Source organism: Letharia columbiana (assembly GCF_014066305.1).
Source record: "Letharia columbiana isolate WasteWater2 chromosome Unknown Sc0000020_s0, whole genome shotgun sequence".
NCBI lineage: Eukaryota > Fungi > Ascomycota > Lecanoromycetes > Lecanorales > Parmeliaceae > Letharia > Letharia columbiana.
In genome coordinates, this window is record NW_023501061.1 from 481,364 (window position 1) to 499,741 (window position 18,378).

The 18,378-nt window shown below is 50.9% G+C and overlaps 3 protein-coding genes across 3 annotated transcripts; 1 reads left to right on the forward strand and 2 right to left on the reverse strand.

Moving 5' to 3' along the window:
- Positions 1–26: 26 nt before the first annotated feature.
- Positions 27–2,995, reverse strand: HO173_006745 (uncharacterized protein; the record flags this gene model as incomplete). Its single annotated transcript, XM_037308653.1, has 2 exons — positions 27–79; positions 2,194–2,995. The coding sequence occupies 2 exons, from the start codon at positions 2,993–2,995 to the stop codon at positions 27–29; spliced, it is 855 nt and encodes a 284-aa protein (XP_037164496.1).
- A 279-nt stretch (positions 2,996–3,274) lies between these two features.
- Positions 3,275–3,967, forward strand: HO173_006746 (uncharacterized protein; the record flags this gene model as incomplete). Its single annotated transcript, XM_037308654.1, has 1 exon — positions 3,275–3,967. The coding sequence occupies one exon, from the start codon at positions 3,275–3,277 to the stop codon at positions 3,965–3,967; it is 693 nt and encodes a 230-aa protein (XP_037164497.1).
- An 812-nt stretch (positions 3,968–4,779) lies between these two features.
- HO173_006747 (uncharacterized protein) lies at positions 4,780–17,167 on the reverse strand (the record flags this gene model as incomplete). The annotated part of the gene is made up of 8 exons (XM_037308655.1): positions 4,780–7,685; positions 7,734–9,626; positions 9,677–10,380; positions 10,432–12,670; positions 12,722–12,945; positions 12,997–15,766; positions 15,824–16,471; positions 16,540–17,167. 8 exons carry the CDS (start codon positions 17,165–17,167, stop codon positions 4,780–4,782), a joined length of 12,012 nt encoding a protein of 4,003 aa, XP_037164498.1.
- Between the last annotated feature and the right edge of the window lie 1,211 nt (positions 17,168–18,378).

Consider the following 18,378-nt stretch of genomic DNA (forward strand, 5'->3'; position numbering starts at 1 on the left):
TCCACACAAATCGCACGCGCTTCCCATCAAGACAGCCGAGCACTCCGCATCATCCAGATCTTATCGATGCTTTTCTTGCCTGCCTCCCTCGTCAGCAGTATCTTTGGCATGGGCTTTTTCAGCACTTCCCAAGGGACCGATGGCCAGGCAATTTTCACAATTAGCAGTAGGTGGTGGTTGTACATAACGATCAGCGCCCCCTTAAGGGTTTTTGTTTTTTTTTTTTGGGGGGTTTAAAAAAAAAATAACCCAAATTGAAAAAAAAAAAAAACCCCAAAAAAAAAAAGAAAAAAAACTTTAAGAAAAAAAAAAAAAGAAAAAAAAAAAAAAAAAAAAAAAAAAAAAAAAAAAAAAAATTTAAAAAAAAAAAAAACACAAAAAAAAAACAAACAAAAAAAAAAAAAAAAAAAAAAAAAGAGAGGGAAAAAAAAAAAAAAAAAAAAAAAATAAAAAATTTTTCTTGTAAAGGAGGGGTTTTTTTTTTTTTTCAACCCACCCAAAAAAAAAAAAAAAAGAAGAGGAGGAAAGAAGAGACCGGCCCCCCCCCCCCTTTTTTGAGCCGAGGAAAAACGACGTCTCGGGAGCCCAGCGTGGGACTACACCAAGCGGGGTAGCCATGTTGCCACGCAGCAGAACTGCAAAGTTTAGAGACCCATCGATGTCCGCATGATTCCGGCGGTAGTATGGGATTCCATGCCTGGCGCCGGCGTATTTTTCAATCAGGTAGGTGATTTTTAAAATTTTAATTAGCCCCCCTCAATCCACCTACTTTTATAAAAAAGGGGGGAGGGGGGGGGGTTTTAAAAAAAAAAAAAAAAAACGAGGCTGAATCAGAAGAAGAAGAAGACAATGCAAGGCTGCGATTCGTACTCTGCGGTACATCGTGATTATTGGGCCTTGATCGAAGTTGAAGGGTGGTGTGGGCTCGACCGAGACGCAGAGACGTGCGGTATCTATAGGCCGGCCTCTCTTTTTCCCGCCCCCCCCCCCCCCCCCCCAAAAACAGCGCCCTCCTCCCCCCCCCCCCCCCATTCCTTCCTTCGGCAAGAAATTGGAAGATGGCACGAAATGCAAACACCTTCGGCGAATCTTGACGACCACTTGAATAATGGGAATGCACGGGAAGAATGGAAGAGCACGAAATGCAAACACCTTCGGCGAATCTTGACGACCCTTGATAATAGGAATGCCCAGCAGAACTTCAGAGATACTGACAGTCGTAGCAGTCCTGGGATGCACGTTGATACTTATCAGAGCAGGGATGATGTAGATCGCCATGCTGAGGATCCTGCGAACGTTGCTGATTCCCATGAGCATAATGAAAAACCAACAAAGTCGCAATCTGAAGGAGTCGCAAGATTGCTGTGTTGCGCGAGCTCCTGCTTGTACTACCTCTTTCAACCTCGATCCTGATCCTTTTCTCAAGCTGTTCCAAGTATATTGGGCAGATATCGGCGCTCCACATCAAAGGTTGACATTACAAGCGTTACAGTTCTTGTCCAAGGGTCATGAAAGCTTGGTGGAAATGTCTTTGATGGCCATTGTACTGCACCGCCTATATTGATCATACGATGCATTCCGACCGACAGAACAAGAAACACGAAGCCAGTAGAGTAATATAGAAGAATGACTGAAAGATTGCACAAGGGCAATACTATCGCAAGTCGAGAAGAGAGTTCGGTTCCTCATGTCTGCGCTCTTACACAGTTCGCGACAGAAGAGGACGCCGACCTTGCAGCCGTCCAGTATCATACGTACGTGCATCAATTCACTTATCGACGAAGAATTCACGTGACGTATAATGGGGTTATCGGCATGGTACCTACGTCTGTAGTTGAAGGAGACCAGATCGCAATCCTTTTGGGCGGAGGCACTCCGTTCATGCTCAGAGAAGTAGGAGATGCACACGTACTGATTAGGGACGCCTATGTTTATGGACTCATGTATGGAGAAGCGCTTGGAATGGATGGATTTGCACAGCAAGAGATACAGCTTTTATAATCATCTTAGCAAGGCTCTGAAGGGAATGTGGCTTTACGTTGGTACTGGAGCTCCAAACTCCCGCAACCACACAGACTTCTCCAAGTAAGCGTCACCTTCGCATCCTCCCTCTTTACTCATTTAGAGTACAGGAGCAGACAATTTGCATGCACGCTTAATACGGATATCTACTCCAACGACCAAGTCTCGAACGCCAGAACATCGCCCAGTCCGGATCCCAAACAAAGCCAACGTCGCGAAGCTTGCCCCACTGTTCGCGTCTGCTGACCCCGCTGTATAGCGCCGTGACCTGGAAGGCCTCTCTCCGCTCGAGCTCCCGAAAGAGCGCATCCTCCTGGGCCGGAGTAAGCTGGAACCCCGGCGGAGCTTTCAACTCCGGACGCTCCGCTCCATCAGGCTGGAAATATTGGTAAAGACGATATTCCCTGAACCGTAGGGTTTGGATCGCCCCCGCGGTCACTTTGACTTGGCGATCATCCTCGAGGATTTTTCGAGGCGTCAGCTGCGAGTTCGAGAGCGCTGCTCTGGCGTGGGCTCGACTGCCGGCGTCCCATTGCTCTGCCGCTGCGATCCAATCCTGTTGCCATTGCCGCCATTTCCGTTCGATGAGTTCGTCTCCCTGTAAATGCAAGATCCAGAAGGTGATGTACCAGTATTCGTCCCAGTCTTGGTTACGTTGGATGTTGAATGTCAAGAAGAGTCTTTCTCCTTCTCCTTCTTCTCCTTCTCCTCCTTCCATTCCTCGGTCGTCTCCGTTCGGGAAGACTAGTTCGTGCCGGCAAAAAGGGCAGGTTTTCCCGTGTCTCAGCCATTCTGACAGGCATTCTGATCCGAAAATATGAGTACCGTTGCAGGGTAGGCGGACTGCTTTTTCGAAACTCCCGCTGTCGGTGGTTTCGTTTTCGTACGGCTGAACGCAAATCGGGCATCTTGCATTCGCCGGGAGTTCGTAGATCGGGATTTTGGGCAGCTGGCGGAGGAATGCTGTCGCCATGGTGGAAGATGCTTTTTTGTTCTGAGGACTTGAGAGAGCTTTTGGTGTTGGTAAGCCCTCCTGGGTGTTCGTTGTAGAAGAATGAACGCCTTGGAGATAGCGTCTGCGAGGTGAGATTGAAAGGCTTTCGGAAGATGTGATGCAAGCCCAGAGCTCTTACATAATCCCAACGTTCTCATGACCTGCTCAAATAGTGTTGTGATGACAGCAGTGTTATACCTTTGTGAAGTCGAAACGTCATTGAAACCCCTGGGACTTCGAACAAGGACCATTTGGACAATGACACCTCATCAGTGGGAAGAAAACAGGCGGCAGGCTGTATATACCTCATTGTTCGATAACTTACTTTACACGCATACAAAGACATTGCATCGATCTCAGATCCAGCCGTCAGGTACAGTCAAAAGCGGCCTTTCAAAGTCAAGTAATTCAACATCAATCGTTTCAGCCACTCATCGTCCTCACCCATCAAATACTCTACTCAAAAGCAATCTCCCAAAACCCCAGAAACCATTCCCATCAAGCAACCCTTCCCCAACGCATCACGACGCAGCATATCCCTCAATCCAACCAAAAGCATCACAACCCTCCCCAATCCCACAAATCACTACAACCTCACCACCACCACCCACCACCGCTCCTCCAAACCCACAAAGCGAGCGATCAAACGCACGCACTCCAACATCCTCGCCGCCATATCCGACCCCGGCTTCCAAAAACCCCTCGACCACCTCACCCCTCCCCCTCGACCACGACGACCCAATAACCATCGAGCGCACGCTCCCATTCTTCAACACCGCCGGATCGATCCGACCAAGCGAACCCGCCCGTCCGAACCATCTCCCATCCCCACGCCAAACAAACCTGTCCACTCCATCGCGGATAACGTCGCAAAGGTCTCCCACTCCGATCGCACGTCGTGAGGCGCCCCTGCGCTGTACGATACATACCGGCGACGTCGCACATAGCTAGTTTTCTTTCGATTCTTGCACAGACCTCTCCTTTCGTCTGGCAACGACGCGATCGGCATTTTTTGTACTCTTTTCAAGCTTTCGCAAAGGGGTGATGGAGAGTGCGAGAGATGATGGCGGTGCGGTCGTATGGAATGGTCGTTTGCGTAGGAGGGGGGGTGGGGCAAGTGGAGGCTGGAGGGGGGGGGTTGTGAGGGGGATGAGGAGAGGAAGGTGTGGGATTCTGTGGGGATGGGTTGTGAAGGGTTGAAGGTTGGTTTGGAGGGGTTTTGGGGGTAGGGGGAGTTGCTGACGAGGATGGAGATTGCTTTTCTTTGAATTGGTTGGATTGGGGGAGTGGTGATGATGGGGAGTGGGGAAGGGGTGTGGGAGATGAAGGGGTTTTGTTTATTTTGGGGTAGATGAGATTTTTGCGGGTGAGGGAGGTTGGGTTGGGGTTGGGGTGTTGGGGGTGTTAGATGGCTTGGGTTTGCGGTAGAGAGGAGGGGATTCTTTGAGTATTGTGGAAGGTTTTGGTCAGGGTTGCTTTTGAGATCTTGGCGCAGAGTGCTTTGGGGGGTTTGCTTTATCATTTCGGATTCAATTTCTAATCGTGCAATTTTGCTGATTTAAGGTGAAGAAATTCATTATACATTATCAACCACACAAAACACAAACGCTGGTCTAAGAAAGCCTGCTTTCCATCTAGAAACGCAAACGCAAACAAAAACAGCACGAACTTTTATCATCGCTGGCTAAACCGCACATCAAAACAAAAATTCAGCACAACTCCACCCATGCCCGTGATATCATCAATCATTCACGTCCGGCAATCTACCTCTTTAGCGTCAACGTCCCACTTCCCCCTTGCCCTCCTATACTGAAATCCTGACTCGCGAAATGATACCCAATGCCCAACACCTTCGCCTTGCCCACCCACTTATGCGGCGCCAGCCTCTCAAATGTATCCCGCCCCTCATGCGATTCAAGATGCTCCGCGACATCCGCCATCTGCAACCTGATCTCGCTCTGGTGATGTTGAAACGCGGTTGCCTTCTCGCTGCTTTCGAGTGGAGTCGCGAGCGCGGCGTCGCAGATGTCTTGTGCCAGCGAGCGCACGCGGATGAGGTCGAAACTGCCGTTCCAGCCCGCTTGCGACGGAAGCGTCTGCATGCGGCCGGCTAGGTCGGAGAATTCGGCCAGCAGCTCGGGCGTCGCGGGACTGTCGGATGCGGCGGGCGTGACGCGGTGGATGTGCACGGGGAGCCCGAGGGCGCGGGAGGCGTTCTCAAGATAGGCTTCGCTGGACCATTTGGATGCGACGTAGCCCATGGAGCCGTCGACGGGAGGTTGGAAGGATGCCATTGAAGATGGGGGCCCAGCGTTTTCGGCCAGTTGGAGCACGCCACCGCTGGAGATGAAGTGGATGGGGATTTGGCGTGGGGATGCGAGGCGTGCGAGTTCTTTGGTAGAAGCGAGGTTGGGGAGGCGCAATTGTTGGTAGTAGTCCCAGAAGGATCGGTTGGCGCCGCTGTGGATTATGACATCCACATCACGGGAGAGCGTGGAGAAAGAGGTGTCTGAGAGGCCGAGCTTGGACTCGGTCAGATCACCTGTGTGGATATTTATTTTATCGGACTCGACGGCTAACTGGCGAGGCTCAAAGTCGGAGTTTTGCCGGACGGCGACGCAGTGGACTTGGGATACTCGCGGGTCGGAATTCAACTGTTGGAGAAGGTGGCGGCCGAGGAAGCCGGTTGCTCCTGTGAGAAGAACGACCAGTCCTGAATCGGTGCGGGGAGAGATGACACTTTGTCTGCCGTCGATTGCTTTGCTGGCAATCAAGTCGGCTTGAACAGCGGTCTCAGCTTCCCAATCGATCGCGACGACCGCGCTTGCGTTTTCAATCTTTGATGCCATGCTTCCAAGAGTGCTGGCCTCGAACAGTTCAACCATTGGTAGAACAGCGTTGAAATTCTCGCGAATGAGTGCTTGAAGTTTGACAAGGAGCAAGGAGTTACCACCAACGTGGAAGAAGTCGGTGTCCCGGTCGATTGTAACGGTAGCTGCGATGTCCTTGGATACGATTCCCTGCCACACTTTCTTCAGAGCCTGTTCCGTCTCGCTGAGAACGACGTCCCCCCCACTGGTGCGGGATGCCGATGGCAATGGTAGTGCGTTGATGGCCAGTCTGTTTGTTTTGGAGTGACTGTTGAGTGGGATCATGTCCAGGGCAATCATCCTAGCAGGACGCATGTATTGCGGAAGTGGCAGTCGAACACCCAAAGTCTTTAGGAACTGCTCTCGCTCGCCATTGGGGTAGGTCGTTGAGAATTCCACGTGGGCGACAAGGAATTGCGGATCTCCACGAACTGAGCAGACAGCTTTGCAGATGACACCACCTGCAGCTTCGATGATCGTGTTCTCAATATCTTCCAATTCGATCCGGATGCCTCGCAACTTGATCTGAGTGTCGCCTTCGATTCTTCCCTCGAAGATGAGCGCACCATCGCTGCGTAAGTGACCCAAGTCGCCGCTCTTGTACACGGTTGTCCAGCCTTTGGAAGCGTACTCTGGGGATGGGTTAATGTCCGGGATGAATTTAGTCTTCGTCAATCTGTCGTTGTTCAAATACCCGAGGGCGGATCCTGCGCCGCCGATGAGAATTTCACCAGTGACGCCAACAGGAACGGGGTCCATGTTTCTGTCGACGATATATAGTGCGTAGTTGGGTAGGGGGAATCCGGCTGGGATTGCTTCTTCAGAGTTCTGCGAAGCCTCCCAGTATTTGATCTCCGATTTTGTGCAAGAGATCGTCACCTCGCCGGGTCCGTATGAATTGAAGAGCCTTAAACCTGTGTTGTTCAGATCGCGGAAACCCTGAACGAGAGTGCTGGTCAATGCCTCTCCGCCACCGAACGCGTATTTCCATTGAGAGGCTCTAGCAAGAGATGTCCAGCCATAACGAAGCCAAGAGGAATACTCAGAGGGAGTCGCTTTGGTGTAGGTGATCTTCTCATTGTTGATCAAGTTCGCCAGTTCGGCCGGGTCTCTTCGCTTAGACTCTGGCACCACGTAGACTGTGCCTCCGTTGGCAAGGCCGGAGAGCATTTGGTCCAGAGAGAAATCGAACGAGTAAGCGCTCTGCTGGAGGACTGTCTCTCGGCCAATATTCCATTCTTTGCTGTAGCCTTCCATTTCGTTTCGGATGCTGGAGTGACGCAGGATGATACCCTTTGGTACACCAGTAGATCCGCTGGTATACAAGATGACAGCTGGAGCTTGAGGTTGCGCTTTATTTGCAAAAGCTATGATCTCATTGCAGTTCACATTGGAAACGTTGATGACTTTTGCCGACTTGGAGCCCAAAGCAGGGACATCGTTGGCGGTCTTATCGTGGCAAAGTATCGCGCCAGGTTGGCAATCTTTGACAATTATGGCAAGTCGAGGGATTCCGTTGCGTAGCTCAAGAGGAACGTAGACACCGCCAAACTTCCAGATGGCTAGGAGGCAGCAGATCCAATCTGCTGATGGCTCCTGGAAAACCGCAATTGTTGAACCAGCACTCACACCAACCTTAGAAAGGGAGGCGCTGATGGCATCGGCACGCCCGGCCAATTCACTGTATGTCAGTGCAGTGCCCATACCATCTTTGACGGCGATACTTTCGCCATGCTCGATCACCATGTCATCAATACGGTGCGCGATAGTTGCAGGCCAATCAGATTCCATAAGACGACCTGTTTTCGAATCAGCGCTACTCAACAAGACTTCTGAGCTTGACATACCTCGACCAAGATTGATCGCAGCTTTAGTATCGGCAGAATCGAACAGCTGCACTTTGCTTGGTGCGACGTCGAAGCTCGAGGCGAATTCCTTTACCAAACGGACGTAACTCTTGAAGAGAATGTCCGTGCTGGTCTGCGAGTACAGATACTTCTGTGTCCTGAATGCAATCTTTATCTCATCACCCGAGACCTCGTTGACGTCCAGTGTTAGGTCATAGGCTGTGCGTCCCGTCGATGCTACACCATCTGCCTGAGCGCCCAACATCTTTGGGGACTTTACCGCGAGCTGGCGATAGTCCATAAACACTTGGAAAAGCGGGCTGTGCGTTGAAGAGCGTGGGATGTCGAGCTCCTCCAAGAGGACATCGAAGGGCAGCTTGGAGTGAGCTAGCGCACTGTATGCCTTGTCTCGAGCCTCTTTGATGGCTTCGGCAAAGTTCTGCTTTGAGTTCGCCTTGAATCGAAGTGGTAGCAGGTTCAAGAGGAAACCAATGGTACCAGTGGAATTGCTGTCCGTTCTGTTTGCATCTGCCATGCCGACACACACATCCTCGATGTCTAGAAAGCGGAACAAGAAGATCTTGAGGACGGCAAGGAAGAAGTGGAATGTAGTCGATTTGTATCGACGGCATGTGTCTCTAATCTGACTGGCAGTCTTGGAGTCCAGGATCAACTCGGTCTGTTGGTAGTCATACCTCTTCAATGGAAGACGAGAGTTAACCTTGGCCATGGGGAATAGCGGCAAAGGGTCCGGGAAGGTGGAAAACATTTTCTTCCAGTACTCGAGCTCTCCTTTCATTGCACCGCTTTCGACTTCCTTTCGCTGGTTCGCAGCAAAGTCGGTGAACTGGCAGCTGACGGAAGGAAGCGATTGCCCTGCGTAGAGCTTGTTCAAGTCCGATAGAAGAATATTGAAGCTGAATCCATCAATGGCGATGTGGTGGAATCCGAAGACGAGGAAATGCGTGGTTGGGTTGAGCGATAATAGAAGGATCCTGATGGACTCTCCTTGTTCCAGGTCGAATATGTGTTTCATCATGATGTCGCATTCCTTGATGGCATCTGCCTCAGCCGCAATCGATTTCTTCTCTAAGTGAAGCCTCGATGAGGCAAGCACTCCTTGCGTTGGCTCGTTCATCCGCTCAGTGTTGGCGAAGAAGGCAGTCCGGAAAGCTTCGTGCCGTTGCCCCACCGCTGAGACTGCGCGTTCAAGTTCAGCCACCTTGAGGTGACCGCTCAACTTGGTGCGGCAGAGGAGGTTGAAGGTGGTCGGGTCCTCCAGGTATTGCTTTAAGAACCAAAACCGTGACGAGCCGTAAGACATTCTTGTTGTCTTTTGGAACGACTGCTTCTGGACCACAGGGAAAGCATCATCCTTGTGCTCCAAAATTTCGTCAATGTTCGAAATGCTGATCTCTGTAGATGACTCTTCTGCTTCGACTGATGGTGGTGTCGTCGATGATTGAGATGATTCCGAATCTTCATATGACAGAGAGCCATCTTTATCTCCCTCGGACTCGGTCGTCTCCGCCTTGGATTCGAGAGTCGACTCGGTTATTTCTTCATTTATTTCGATGGCCGCATCGATAGTGTCTTCCTTGGGCTGCTCTTCGATCGGCTTGGTCGGATCAGCCTCGGCTTCGGAGCCCGAAACAACATTTGGGACCAGCTCTGCTGGAAGTCTCTTGACTGCGTCCTCAATAAGATCCGCCACACTTGCACCTCCAAGGATCTTGAGAACTGGCATATCGAGACCGAGCTCGTTAGTGAACCAGGATCGTAGATCAACTGCCACCAGTGAGTCTACGCCTAGCTCGACTATCGTGGTTTCTGGAGAGATGCTGTCTTCGGGAGACAAATGCAGACGATCAGACAACATAGAGAGCAATCCATCTGTGACCCACGTTAGACTTTCAACTACCTCGGAGCGATCACGAACTAACCTAACAGTGTTTGGTAGACAGCCTCCTCGCTTGTCTGCTCTTTCAGCTGCGTCTTGACGGAAACACTACCTTTGGCAGCGCCCCCAGCGTTTTGTCCGATAGTCTTGATTCGTCGGTAATGGGAGAATTTGGGGATGCTCAACCACGCCGGTGGGTTGGCGTCATTCTCAGGGTCGAAAGACTGGAGACCAGCTGATAACTCTGGGCTCCTTCCAGACTCAGGACGTCCAGCGTGGACTGCTTCCGCGAAGAATTGGTGGAAATCCCACTCCGAGATGTTGGCGTAGCCCATGTTGCCTAGACGGTCCAAGATGCCTTTGTCTGTGCGAGTGATGTAGCCAAGTCCAAAGATACCAGCCAAGTTCATCACACTTCCGACGACACCTCGCTTTCTTCGCCCAGCGATCAAGGCGGCCATGAAGGCATTGGCTGCTGCGTAGCTTGTCTGACCGATGTTACCTGTGACCGAAGCAAGGGAGGAAAAGAGGATGAAGAAATCGAGGTCGTTCCCAGGGAAAAGTTCGTCAAGTATGATACTGCCGTCCACTTTGGCTCGAAGGGTCTTGTTGAATTCTTCGTGTGTCTTGTTGGTGAAAAGACCGTCTATAAGGACCATAGCGGCATTAGCAACACCGGCGATCGGAGGCATCGTGCTGCAGATGACTTTGTGCACTGCAATGACAGACTCCTTGTCGATGACATCCCTGTGAAGCTGTTAGCCGGAGTCTGCTACGCATTGTTTTTTCAGTACCCACATTGCGAAGGGCCTCACAACAGCACCCATCTCTTGAATCATATCGAGCCAACCCTGGTCTATGTTTGGCTTCCTGCTTGTCAGAGCGAGATACTTGGCACCCCTCTTCACCATCCAGTGGCAGAGTGATAGCCCAAGTTCACCAGTCAGTCCGATCAAGAAGTAGGTTCTGTCATTTCGAAATTGAGTGTCACACTCAGCAGGTAGGATTCTGACTGGTGCTGTGGTGGCAGCAGTCCAATTTACAGTGCAAAGAGTTCCGCTCTCTACCGGATGCTCCGGAATGTCTTTCAGAGCAATCTCTTGGACTTGGCCAAATGAATTGCCACCCGAGAGCTCCACCAATGACCGGGCATAGGACTTCTGAAGAGTTTTCGAGACTGTGACTCCAGAGTGCCCTGGTCGAATAAAGGACCGCGGGTTGAAGAGTGCGGCGGCTTTGCTCCGCTTGCATCGCAGTGGGAGGTGCTTTTCAATGCGAGCTCCAATCTCGTTTGGATCTGCGCTTCCGGAAAAGTTGACGAAGATTGAGACCTGCTTTGGTATGCAGTGTTCGATGGCTCGGTCTGGGGTGGATGGATGAAGATGGTGAATCCCAGATTGGTCGGACTTTGTAGTAGTGTACGCCACAAGTAGAGCTTTCTCCTTGGCTAGCCTGCTGACTGCTGATTTGAGCAATGGTGTAGGCTCGTGCACAAGCAGTGAGCTTCCTTTTGTGGCTTTACCAATCATAGCATCGGCTATAAGGTCATTTGCGATTGCAACAAGTAGGCGGCTCTCCTGATCCTCAGCAACCGGGCAGGGATGGGTCCAGCTCTTGGGGCAGGAGACGACGGATCGATTGCCCTCAGATATAGCAACGACCTTTTCCTGTGTCCCGGCAACCACACCTATGACGATGTACAAGTATCCTACTGACTTAAGCTTCAGCGCAGTCAAAACGGACCGGCTGACTTCAATCATCAAGCTATCATCATCATCGGTGAGTTCTGAGATCTTCGGTGCATGGTACTCCTGAAGATCGTATGATGAGTCGGAAGAAGTGATGGTCACGACCGAGGTTTTGATGGAGGCATCTTTCCTGATCAATCTCTTTGCAGAGTTGAAGCGGTCATTCGGTCCATCGTTTGGTATGTAGCGTGGAATCTCAACGCAGCCCTTGGAGATTGCAAGCTCTCGCTCGACCGTCCATAAAGGCTTGTAAGAGTCACTCGTAGACTTCCATGAGTCTGAGATTTGCAGTCGCAGTAGAGTCTCGGCAAGGAGCTTCGCGTCGGGTTTCTCAGCAACGTCTACATCGAGAAATTGCAGACGAAGATCTGGCATCTCAGCAACCAGGCAACGGGCGACTCCCTGCATCATGTTGGCGTACGGTCGGTCTCCCCTGCTACCTTGGATTACCCAAAGGACATTCTTCGACTGATCGAGAAGGGTTTGCACGGCTTTGAACTTCGCTTCCGTGAAAGGATTGAAGACTGGAGCATCCAGCTCTGTAAGGCTTAGGACCGTAGGCTTGGAAGCGATAATAGACATGTCCAGGTCTTCCAATCTGTCCACTGTCGCGATGTTCTTGCAGAGTGGCTTGAGAAGAGAGGCGACATCATCGATCAGACGAAGAGTTGGCAATTTGGCTCCACCGAGGATCAGCAAGTTGTCGATCACAGGTTTCGAGCCAGTGAGCGACAGGGGCTTCCTGATGTAGTTCATCTGCGTGTCGACGGCTTGAGTAGCCATAATGGAAAAAGGAACCAAGAAAACCTTGGAATCGGGAGTAGCTGTGTCGATACCTGAAAAACCGGTCTTGCGAAACGTCGAGTCCCACACTTTCTGGGATACCAATGGGCTATGGACTCGGTTGTCGTCTCCACCAACCCACCAGCCAGGGATACCGCTGAACATGAACCCGATTCGTAGAGGCTCATTGTTGGTGATTTCGAACAGAATCAGAAAGCCTCCAGGCCTTAATAATTTGCGTGCATTTTTTAAAGTCTCCTCGAGAGATCGGGTCGCGTGGAGGACGTTGGATGCTATCACCACATCATAAGAGTGCTCTGAGAAGCCTTGCGTAGTAGGATCGTGCTCAGCGTTGAGAGGCTTGTAAATCATCTTGCTGGAGTGATCGCTAAAGAGCTCCTTTGCTTCCTCAAAGAAGCCAGCTGAGATATCGGTATATGTATACGACGAGTAGTTGTCACCGATGTGGTTTAGTGCAGCGCGAGTCGAACTTCCAGTACCAGCGCCTGTTTATATTCAGCACCTGCAAACGAAAGCAGCGTTAGGAGCAGGCTTACCTATTTCTAAGATATCCATGTGTTGATAACGGTGAGCGATTTGTTTCACCATGCGGCCAAGGTAGACATTATACTCAGGGAACCCGTAAGTGTCTCTGTAGAAATGCTCCAACATGTTGTTCTCTCTGAATTGCTCGATGAAAGAGAGTTCACCTCGAGCAAATGGAATCAATCTCTCGCCAACGAAAACCAAGCTGTTAAAATCATCATAGAGCTTAGCCATCCTAGGGGTTTACGTTAGTGTCGCTTCAGCAAAAGTAGTGCAGACGGCTTACTCAGTGATTTGTGCGTGGAGCTCATCATGTGTATCATTGAGCCACTCCTTCTTGCAAGTCGGGTGTCTGCCTTCAGAGGTGAGCTGGACTGTGTGGGCAGCCCAGTTCAAGACCCTCGTTTGGTGCCAGTCACACTTTTCGCGCTCCTTTGCGGTGATCGTATCGTGCAATTTCTTCATGTAGAAGAGACATGTACGTTCAACCAAGAGAGATCCGGTCTCCTCAACATCATTCAACGTCCACTCTTTGAAGCCTACCTCGCCATCCGGTTCGGCGACATTCCAGATGGTCTCAGCAAAGATTTGCTTGTCGTCAACTGCGGTAGGTGTTGTAAGAGGAGTCACATGGAGGCCTTCGACTTGAACAATGGCATTAATGCCGCTTTCATCGTAGATGTCCACGTCGCCAGAGATCCCATCAGCGACTGAGGCTGACAAAGACGCATCGAAAGGCAGGCTAACTCCAAGTCCTGCTCCTGGTGGGCAGGCGAATGGGTTGATCGAGATCTTGTTGATCATGGTGGGAACATGAATTGTCCAGAGCCTGCCGTCACCTGGAGATCCGATGGCGGCGAATACTGATTGGAACGCTACATCTAGCGTTGCAGGGTGGAGAGTGAACAGGCTTGGTGCATCAGGATTCGCAGCACTGTGTATGATACCGTTCGCTGCGTCTGTTGTTCTTTTCAGCGAAGTTATGGCGCGGAAGATCTCGCTGTAGTTGTAGCCAAGGTTGGTCAAATGGGTGTAGAACAGATCTGTGTCGACATCCGCGAAGTTGACGCCTGGTGGAGGTCGTTCAGGCAATGCGACAACAGAAGGCTCCCCAAGACACAATTTGAGCAGTCCACTGGCCATGGACGTGAGATTGCCTGAATCTTTGTTCTGGCAAGCAAAACAGGAAAAGTCGGCGAAGACAGATCTCTCATTGTTGCTGTTGTCCGTCGTAACATTGGTGAGACTGAATATAGTCTCAACGCCAGCTGCCTCGTCGTAAAATGCCAAAGCCCGATGGATGCTGAACTCACGAAGTTCAATCAAGCGAACTTCTTCGCTGGGCGCAAGTACTCTTGACGATTCAATGGCCATTGCAGCGAATCCTGCAGCTGGGAAGAGTGTCTGGCCTTGTATCTGATGACCTCGGAGCCAAGGCATTTCTGTCGGCTTGAGGAAGTTCCTCCAGCGGTACTCGCCTTCCGTATTGTCAGCAGTTCTAACACCCAATAGCTCGTGCGTCGCATCTTCTCGCAGGCGAATGGCTTTCGATTCTCGGGCCTCATTCCAATAAGTCCGCTCATGGTCCCAAGTATAAGACGGCAAGTTCTTCGACAACGTGTCTCGAGCCCCTTCGCTGAACAACTTGTCGTAGCTCGTGAAGTCGACAACGGCGGGCCCCAGAGTGCTCCAAACAAAGCCTAGACCATCGGAGAAAGCTTCAACGTCGTTGTTTCCTCGACTCAAGACTCCGGAGTATGGAACGGGATTACCAACGACGTCTTCGACGGTCATCATTGCAGGGCCTTTCAGTGCAGGATGCGGCCCGACTTCTAAAGCGATTGCAGGAGCTCTACCGTCGGCGACGGCAGCCTCGACAGCCTGGGAGAACAGTACCGGCTTGAGCATATTGTTCATCCAGTAGACGGCTTTAAGATCATCGACGTTCTGCATGTCCATTTTCTGGCCACCAAGCACAGAGGAGAACCAAGAACAAGACCCAGACGGAGTCTTAATATCGATCTTGCAATGTTCCAAAGAACGTTGGTAAGGACCAGAACAAGGATGCATGTGATGAGAATGGTATGCCGTGTCAACCTTCAAGAGCCTGGCGAACTTGCCTTCGTCTTCCAGAATTTCCTTGGCCTGCTCCACAGCTTCTGCGTTACCGGACAAAGTAACGCTTGCTGACGAATTACTGGCGGCGACTTGTAGCTTTCCTTCGAATTCGGGAAGGGCGCAGAGTTCGCCGGCGTCCTCCATGGATGTTCCTACTGCAAGCATAGCGCCAGATTCGTTGTCAGGGCCGCGAGCAAGTTTGCTGTACACGCCTCTGTAGTAGGCAATGCGGATTGCGTCACGCGCACATATGAAACCGGCTGCGTAAGCGGCGGCAATCTCTCCACTGGAGTGACCGACAACATTATCGAATTCGATACCAGCCTGGCGGAGAAGGTCCACTAGGACGACTTGAACTGCTGTGCACAGAGGCTGCGAGAACTCCCCCTTGCTAAGGCGAGACGACGTTGCTGGAGCAAGCATTTCAGTCTTGAGAGACCAGGTGGGACGGTCTGCCTCTGGGAGCTCTGCCAGGGACCTTTCGAGCTTATCGACGATGCTCTCGGCGAAATTTGACGCCAAGATTAGCTCTTTACCCATAGTAGCCCATTGGGCACCTTGGCCAGTAAAGACACCCAAGATTCCGCGATGCTTCGTAATTGGTCGAGTCGCAATGGAAGCAGATCCGGAAGATTTCTCCTCGAGTTTGGCTTCGATTTTGGAAGCAAGATTTTCTGCGGTAAGAGCGGAGAACGATGCTCGGAAAGGAAACGCCGATCGTCGAGACAGCGTCAGAGACATATCTCTAAGGTTGAAGCCGACGTTTCCGCGCAAGAAAGCAACGTAAGTCTGGAGCTGGGATATGAGAGATTTCTCCGAAATCGCTGAGAAGGTAAACGGCGTGGCGACAGTAGAGACCTGCTTGCTAACCTCGTTAGAAAAAGTGTCGTTGGGCTCATAATTCTCAATGATCGCGTGTGCATTGGTGCCACCAAATCCTACAAACGGTCGCACATGTCAGTACTGGAACCCTTGATAAGGATGATGGAAATTACCAAAGCTGTTTACACTAGCCCTGCGGGTGCCCCCCTCAGGTAGCGTAGGCCATGCCTGTGCCGCTATTGGCACTTGTAAATGGCCATAGAATGGCTCCAGGTCGGGATTGAGAGTGTTGAAGTGCATATTAGGAGGGATAATTTTGTTTCGGATGGCCATAGACGCTTTCAGAAGGCCGGCGATACCAGCAGTACCCTCTGTGTGCCCAATGACAGTCTTGATAGAGCCGACAAAGAGAGTCTCGGTAGCATCCGTGGTGTTCTCCTGAGAGAAGAATGCCTCGTGAATGGCTCTCGCCTCTTGAGGGTCACCCGCCTTAGTACCGGTACCGTGAGCTTCGAAAAATTGAGGTCGATCAGCCTGCTTCGCCAGGTCCAAGCCAGCTCTGGCGTAAGTCTGACGGATCAAACTGGCCTGGGCTGTGGAGCTTGGCATAGTAATACCAGTGGTGCGGCCGTCTTGGTTGACACCGGTTTCTCGGATCAAACATTCAATGGTATCACCATCTGCTATAGCAGCACTGAGGGTCTTGAGTACAACAGCTGCAATACCCTCTCCTCGTGCATAGCCATCCGCATTGGCGTCCCACATTCGAGAGCGGCCAGTTGGGGACAACATGTTGAGGTTGCTCTCGGCGATGTACATCTCTGTCAAAGGTCGAAGCGATTAGTAAACAGTAACTAGAACCGGCATTTACAAAATCAAGAAGACTTACTGGGTCCGAAAATGAGATTGGCCCCAGCAGCGACTGCAACGCGAGACTCGCCGCTCCTGAGAACTTGAGCAGCCTGGTGGACAGCAACCAGACTGGAGGAACAGGCAGTGTCAATGGTCATTGATGGACCCTTCCAGTCGAAGAAGTAAGAAATTCGGTTTGACATAATGCTGCGGGCACTACCAGTTGCAGCATAGGTCGGAATTGACTCCGTATCGTGATATACGATCTCGGCGTAGTCATCGCACATTACACCAACGTACACTGCGGTTGGCGATCCTTGCAAGGCTTCGATTGTTTGGCCAGCGGACTCGAGAGACTCGTATATAGTCTCAAGCAGTAAGCGCTGTTGCGGATCAATACAGTCCGCCTCTCCTCCCTGGATACTAAAGAAGTGGGCGTCAAAGGCGCGGGGGTCCTCTGAGAGAAAATAGGACTCGCGAACATTGCTTGCGCCATGATGATGGCCATCGACGTTGTAGAAATTCTCCGCCTTGAACCTGTCAATTTTTGTCAGGACATCACGCGGTTGATGCAAGAGCTCCCAAAGTTTGGAGGGCGATGTCGCTTCTCCGGGGAATCGACAGCCACTTCCAATGACCGCGATAGGCTCGTTGAGTTGAGTCATGTCGTAAGCGTAGGAGTAAGGACTGGGTTTTTCGGTTCTATTCTAGAGGAGGACTAGAGTACTATTGGATTCTAGACTGTGGGTATCCTAAGACTGTGTGACACAGCGCGAACTAGTCAGCTATTCAATAGGGGTTTTACCTAGAGAGTGGAATATGTCTTTCTATATGACAGAAAGATAGAATATGTTGTTTCTGTGGAGTTGCCTTTGAAGCCGGAAAGGTTTATTCTGCGTGTCTGAAGGAGTTTCCTCGGTACCTGCACGAGTTATCCTGTTCTGACTGGGGACCGTACCTGGGTAGTAGAGTGATCTGTTTGGCGGGAGACAATAATCTCTGCAGAAACAGTGTCCTATTTCTAAGACCCAAGGGTTCGTCGTGCGTGGGTGGAAAAGTTTCTTCTTCACCTGTGTAAGTTATTTATTTATGTGCAAGGGGCTTACCTAAAGAGTCAAGTGACTAGTTCAGTACGGTAGAAGGATGTGGGGGGATTGACTTCGTCTGAAAATTTTGAGAGTTGAATCTCTGTGGCAAATAAATACCTACTCTTGAAGTGTATACAAGATGATTTCGCTTTATTCGCAGCAGAACTGTCCATATAAAAGACATAGCACCTACCTTGACCACAGCGGCGTAGGCTCATTGCTGCGGTCGAGTTCTGATTGCTACAATGCCATACGTGGGAACAATGTGCCGACCAACGGTTCATCTCATCAGTCAAACGAGAGCTGAAACCGCGTCCTCCAACCGAAGGATGCAGATGAGCCTCCACCGGTGACATGAGACGGTAAGATCAGATACGACATTGAAACGGTCTCAGATCGCAATGACCTGCAGCGCGGGGAGATTATGCCACGTGAAGAATGCAGCTGAATATGTGCAGGCCTGAGGCGAAAGAAATGCACAGCAGGCATGCCTGTCGGGCCCAGAGACTCAGCACAACAAGAGGCCGGAGCGTTTAATGATCCTGAAGTTCCCTTATTGCGACATCATCCGTTTCGAGAGATATAGTGCTGACGGTTGACCTGAAAGAGCTGACCCATCTGTTTTTGTATTCATTTTATGCTTGTTTCATGTCATTGTCATGTCATGCTCATATCGCCCCCAGATTTTCAGTGGCGGAGTACGCTAGCAGAAATAGCATGAGTAGATATCTGGACCAATCAACTACTTTGCTGACTGCTATGAGATCGCGCTAGTAGGTGAGCTGAGC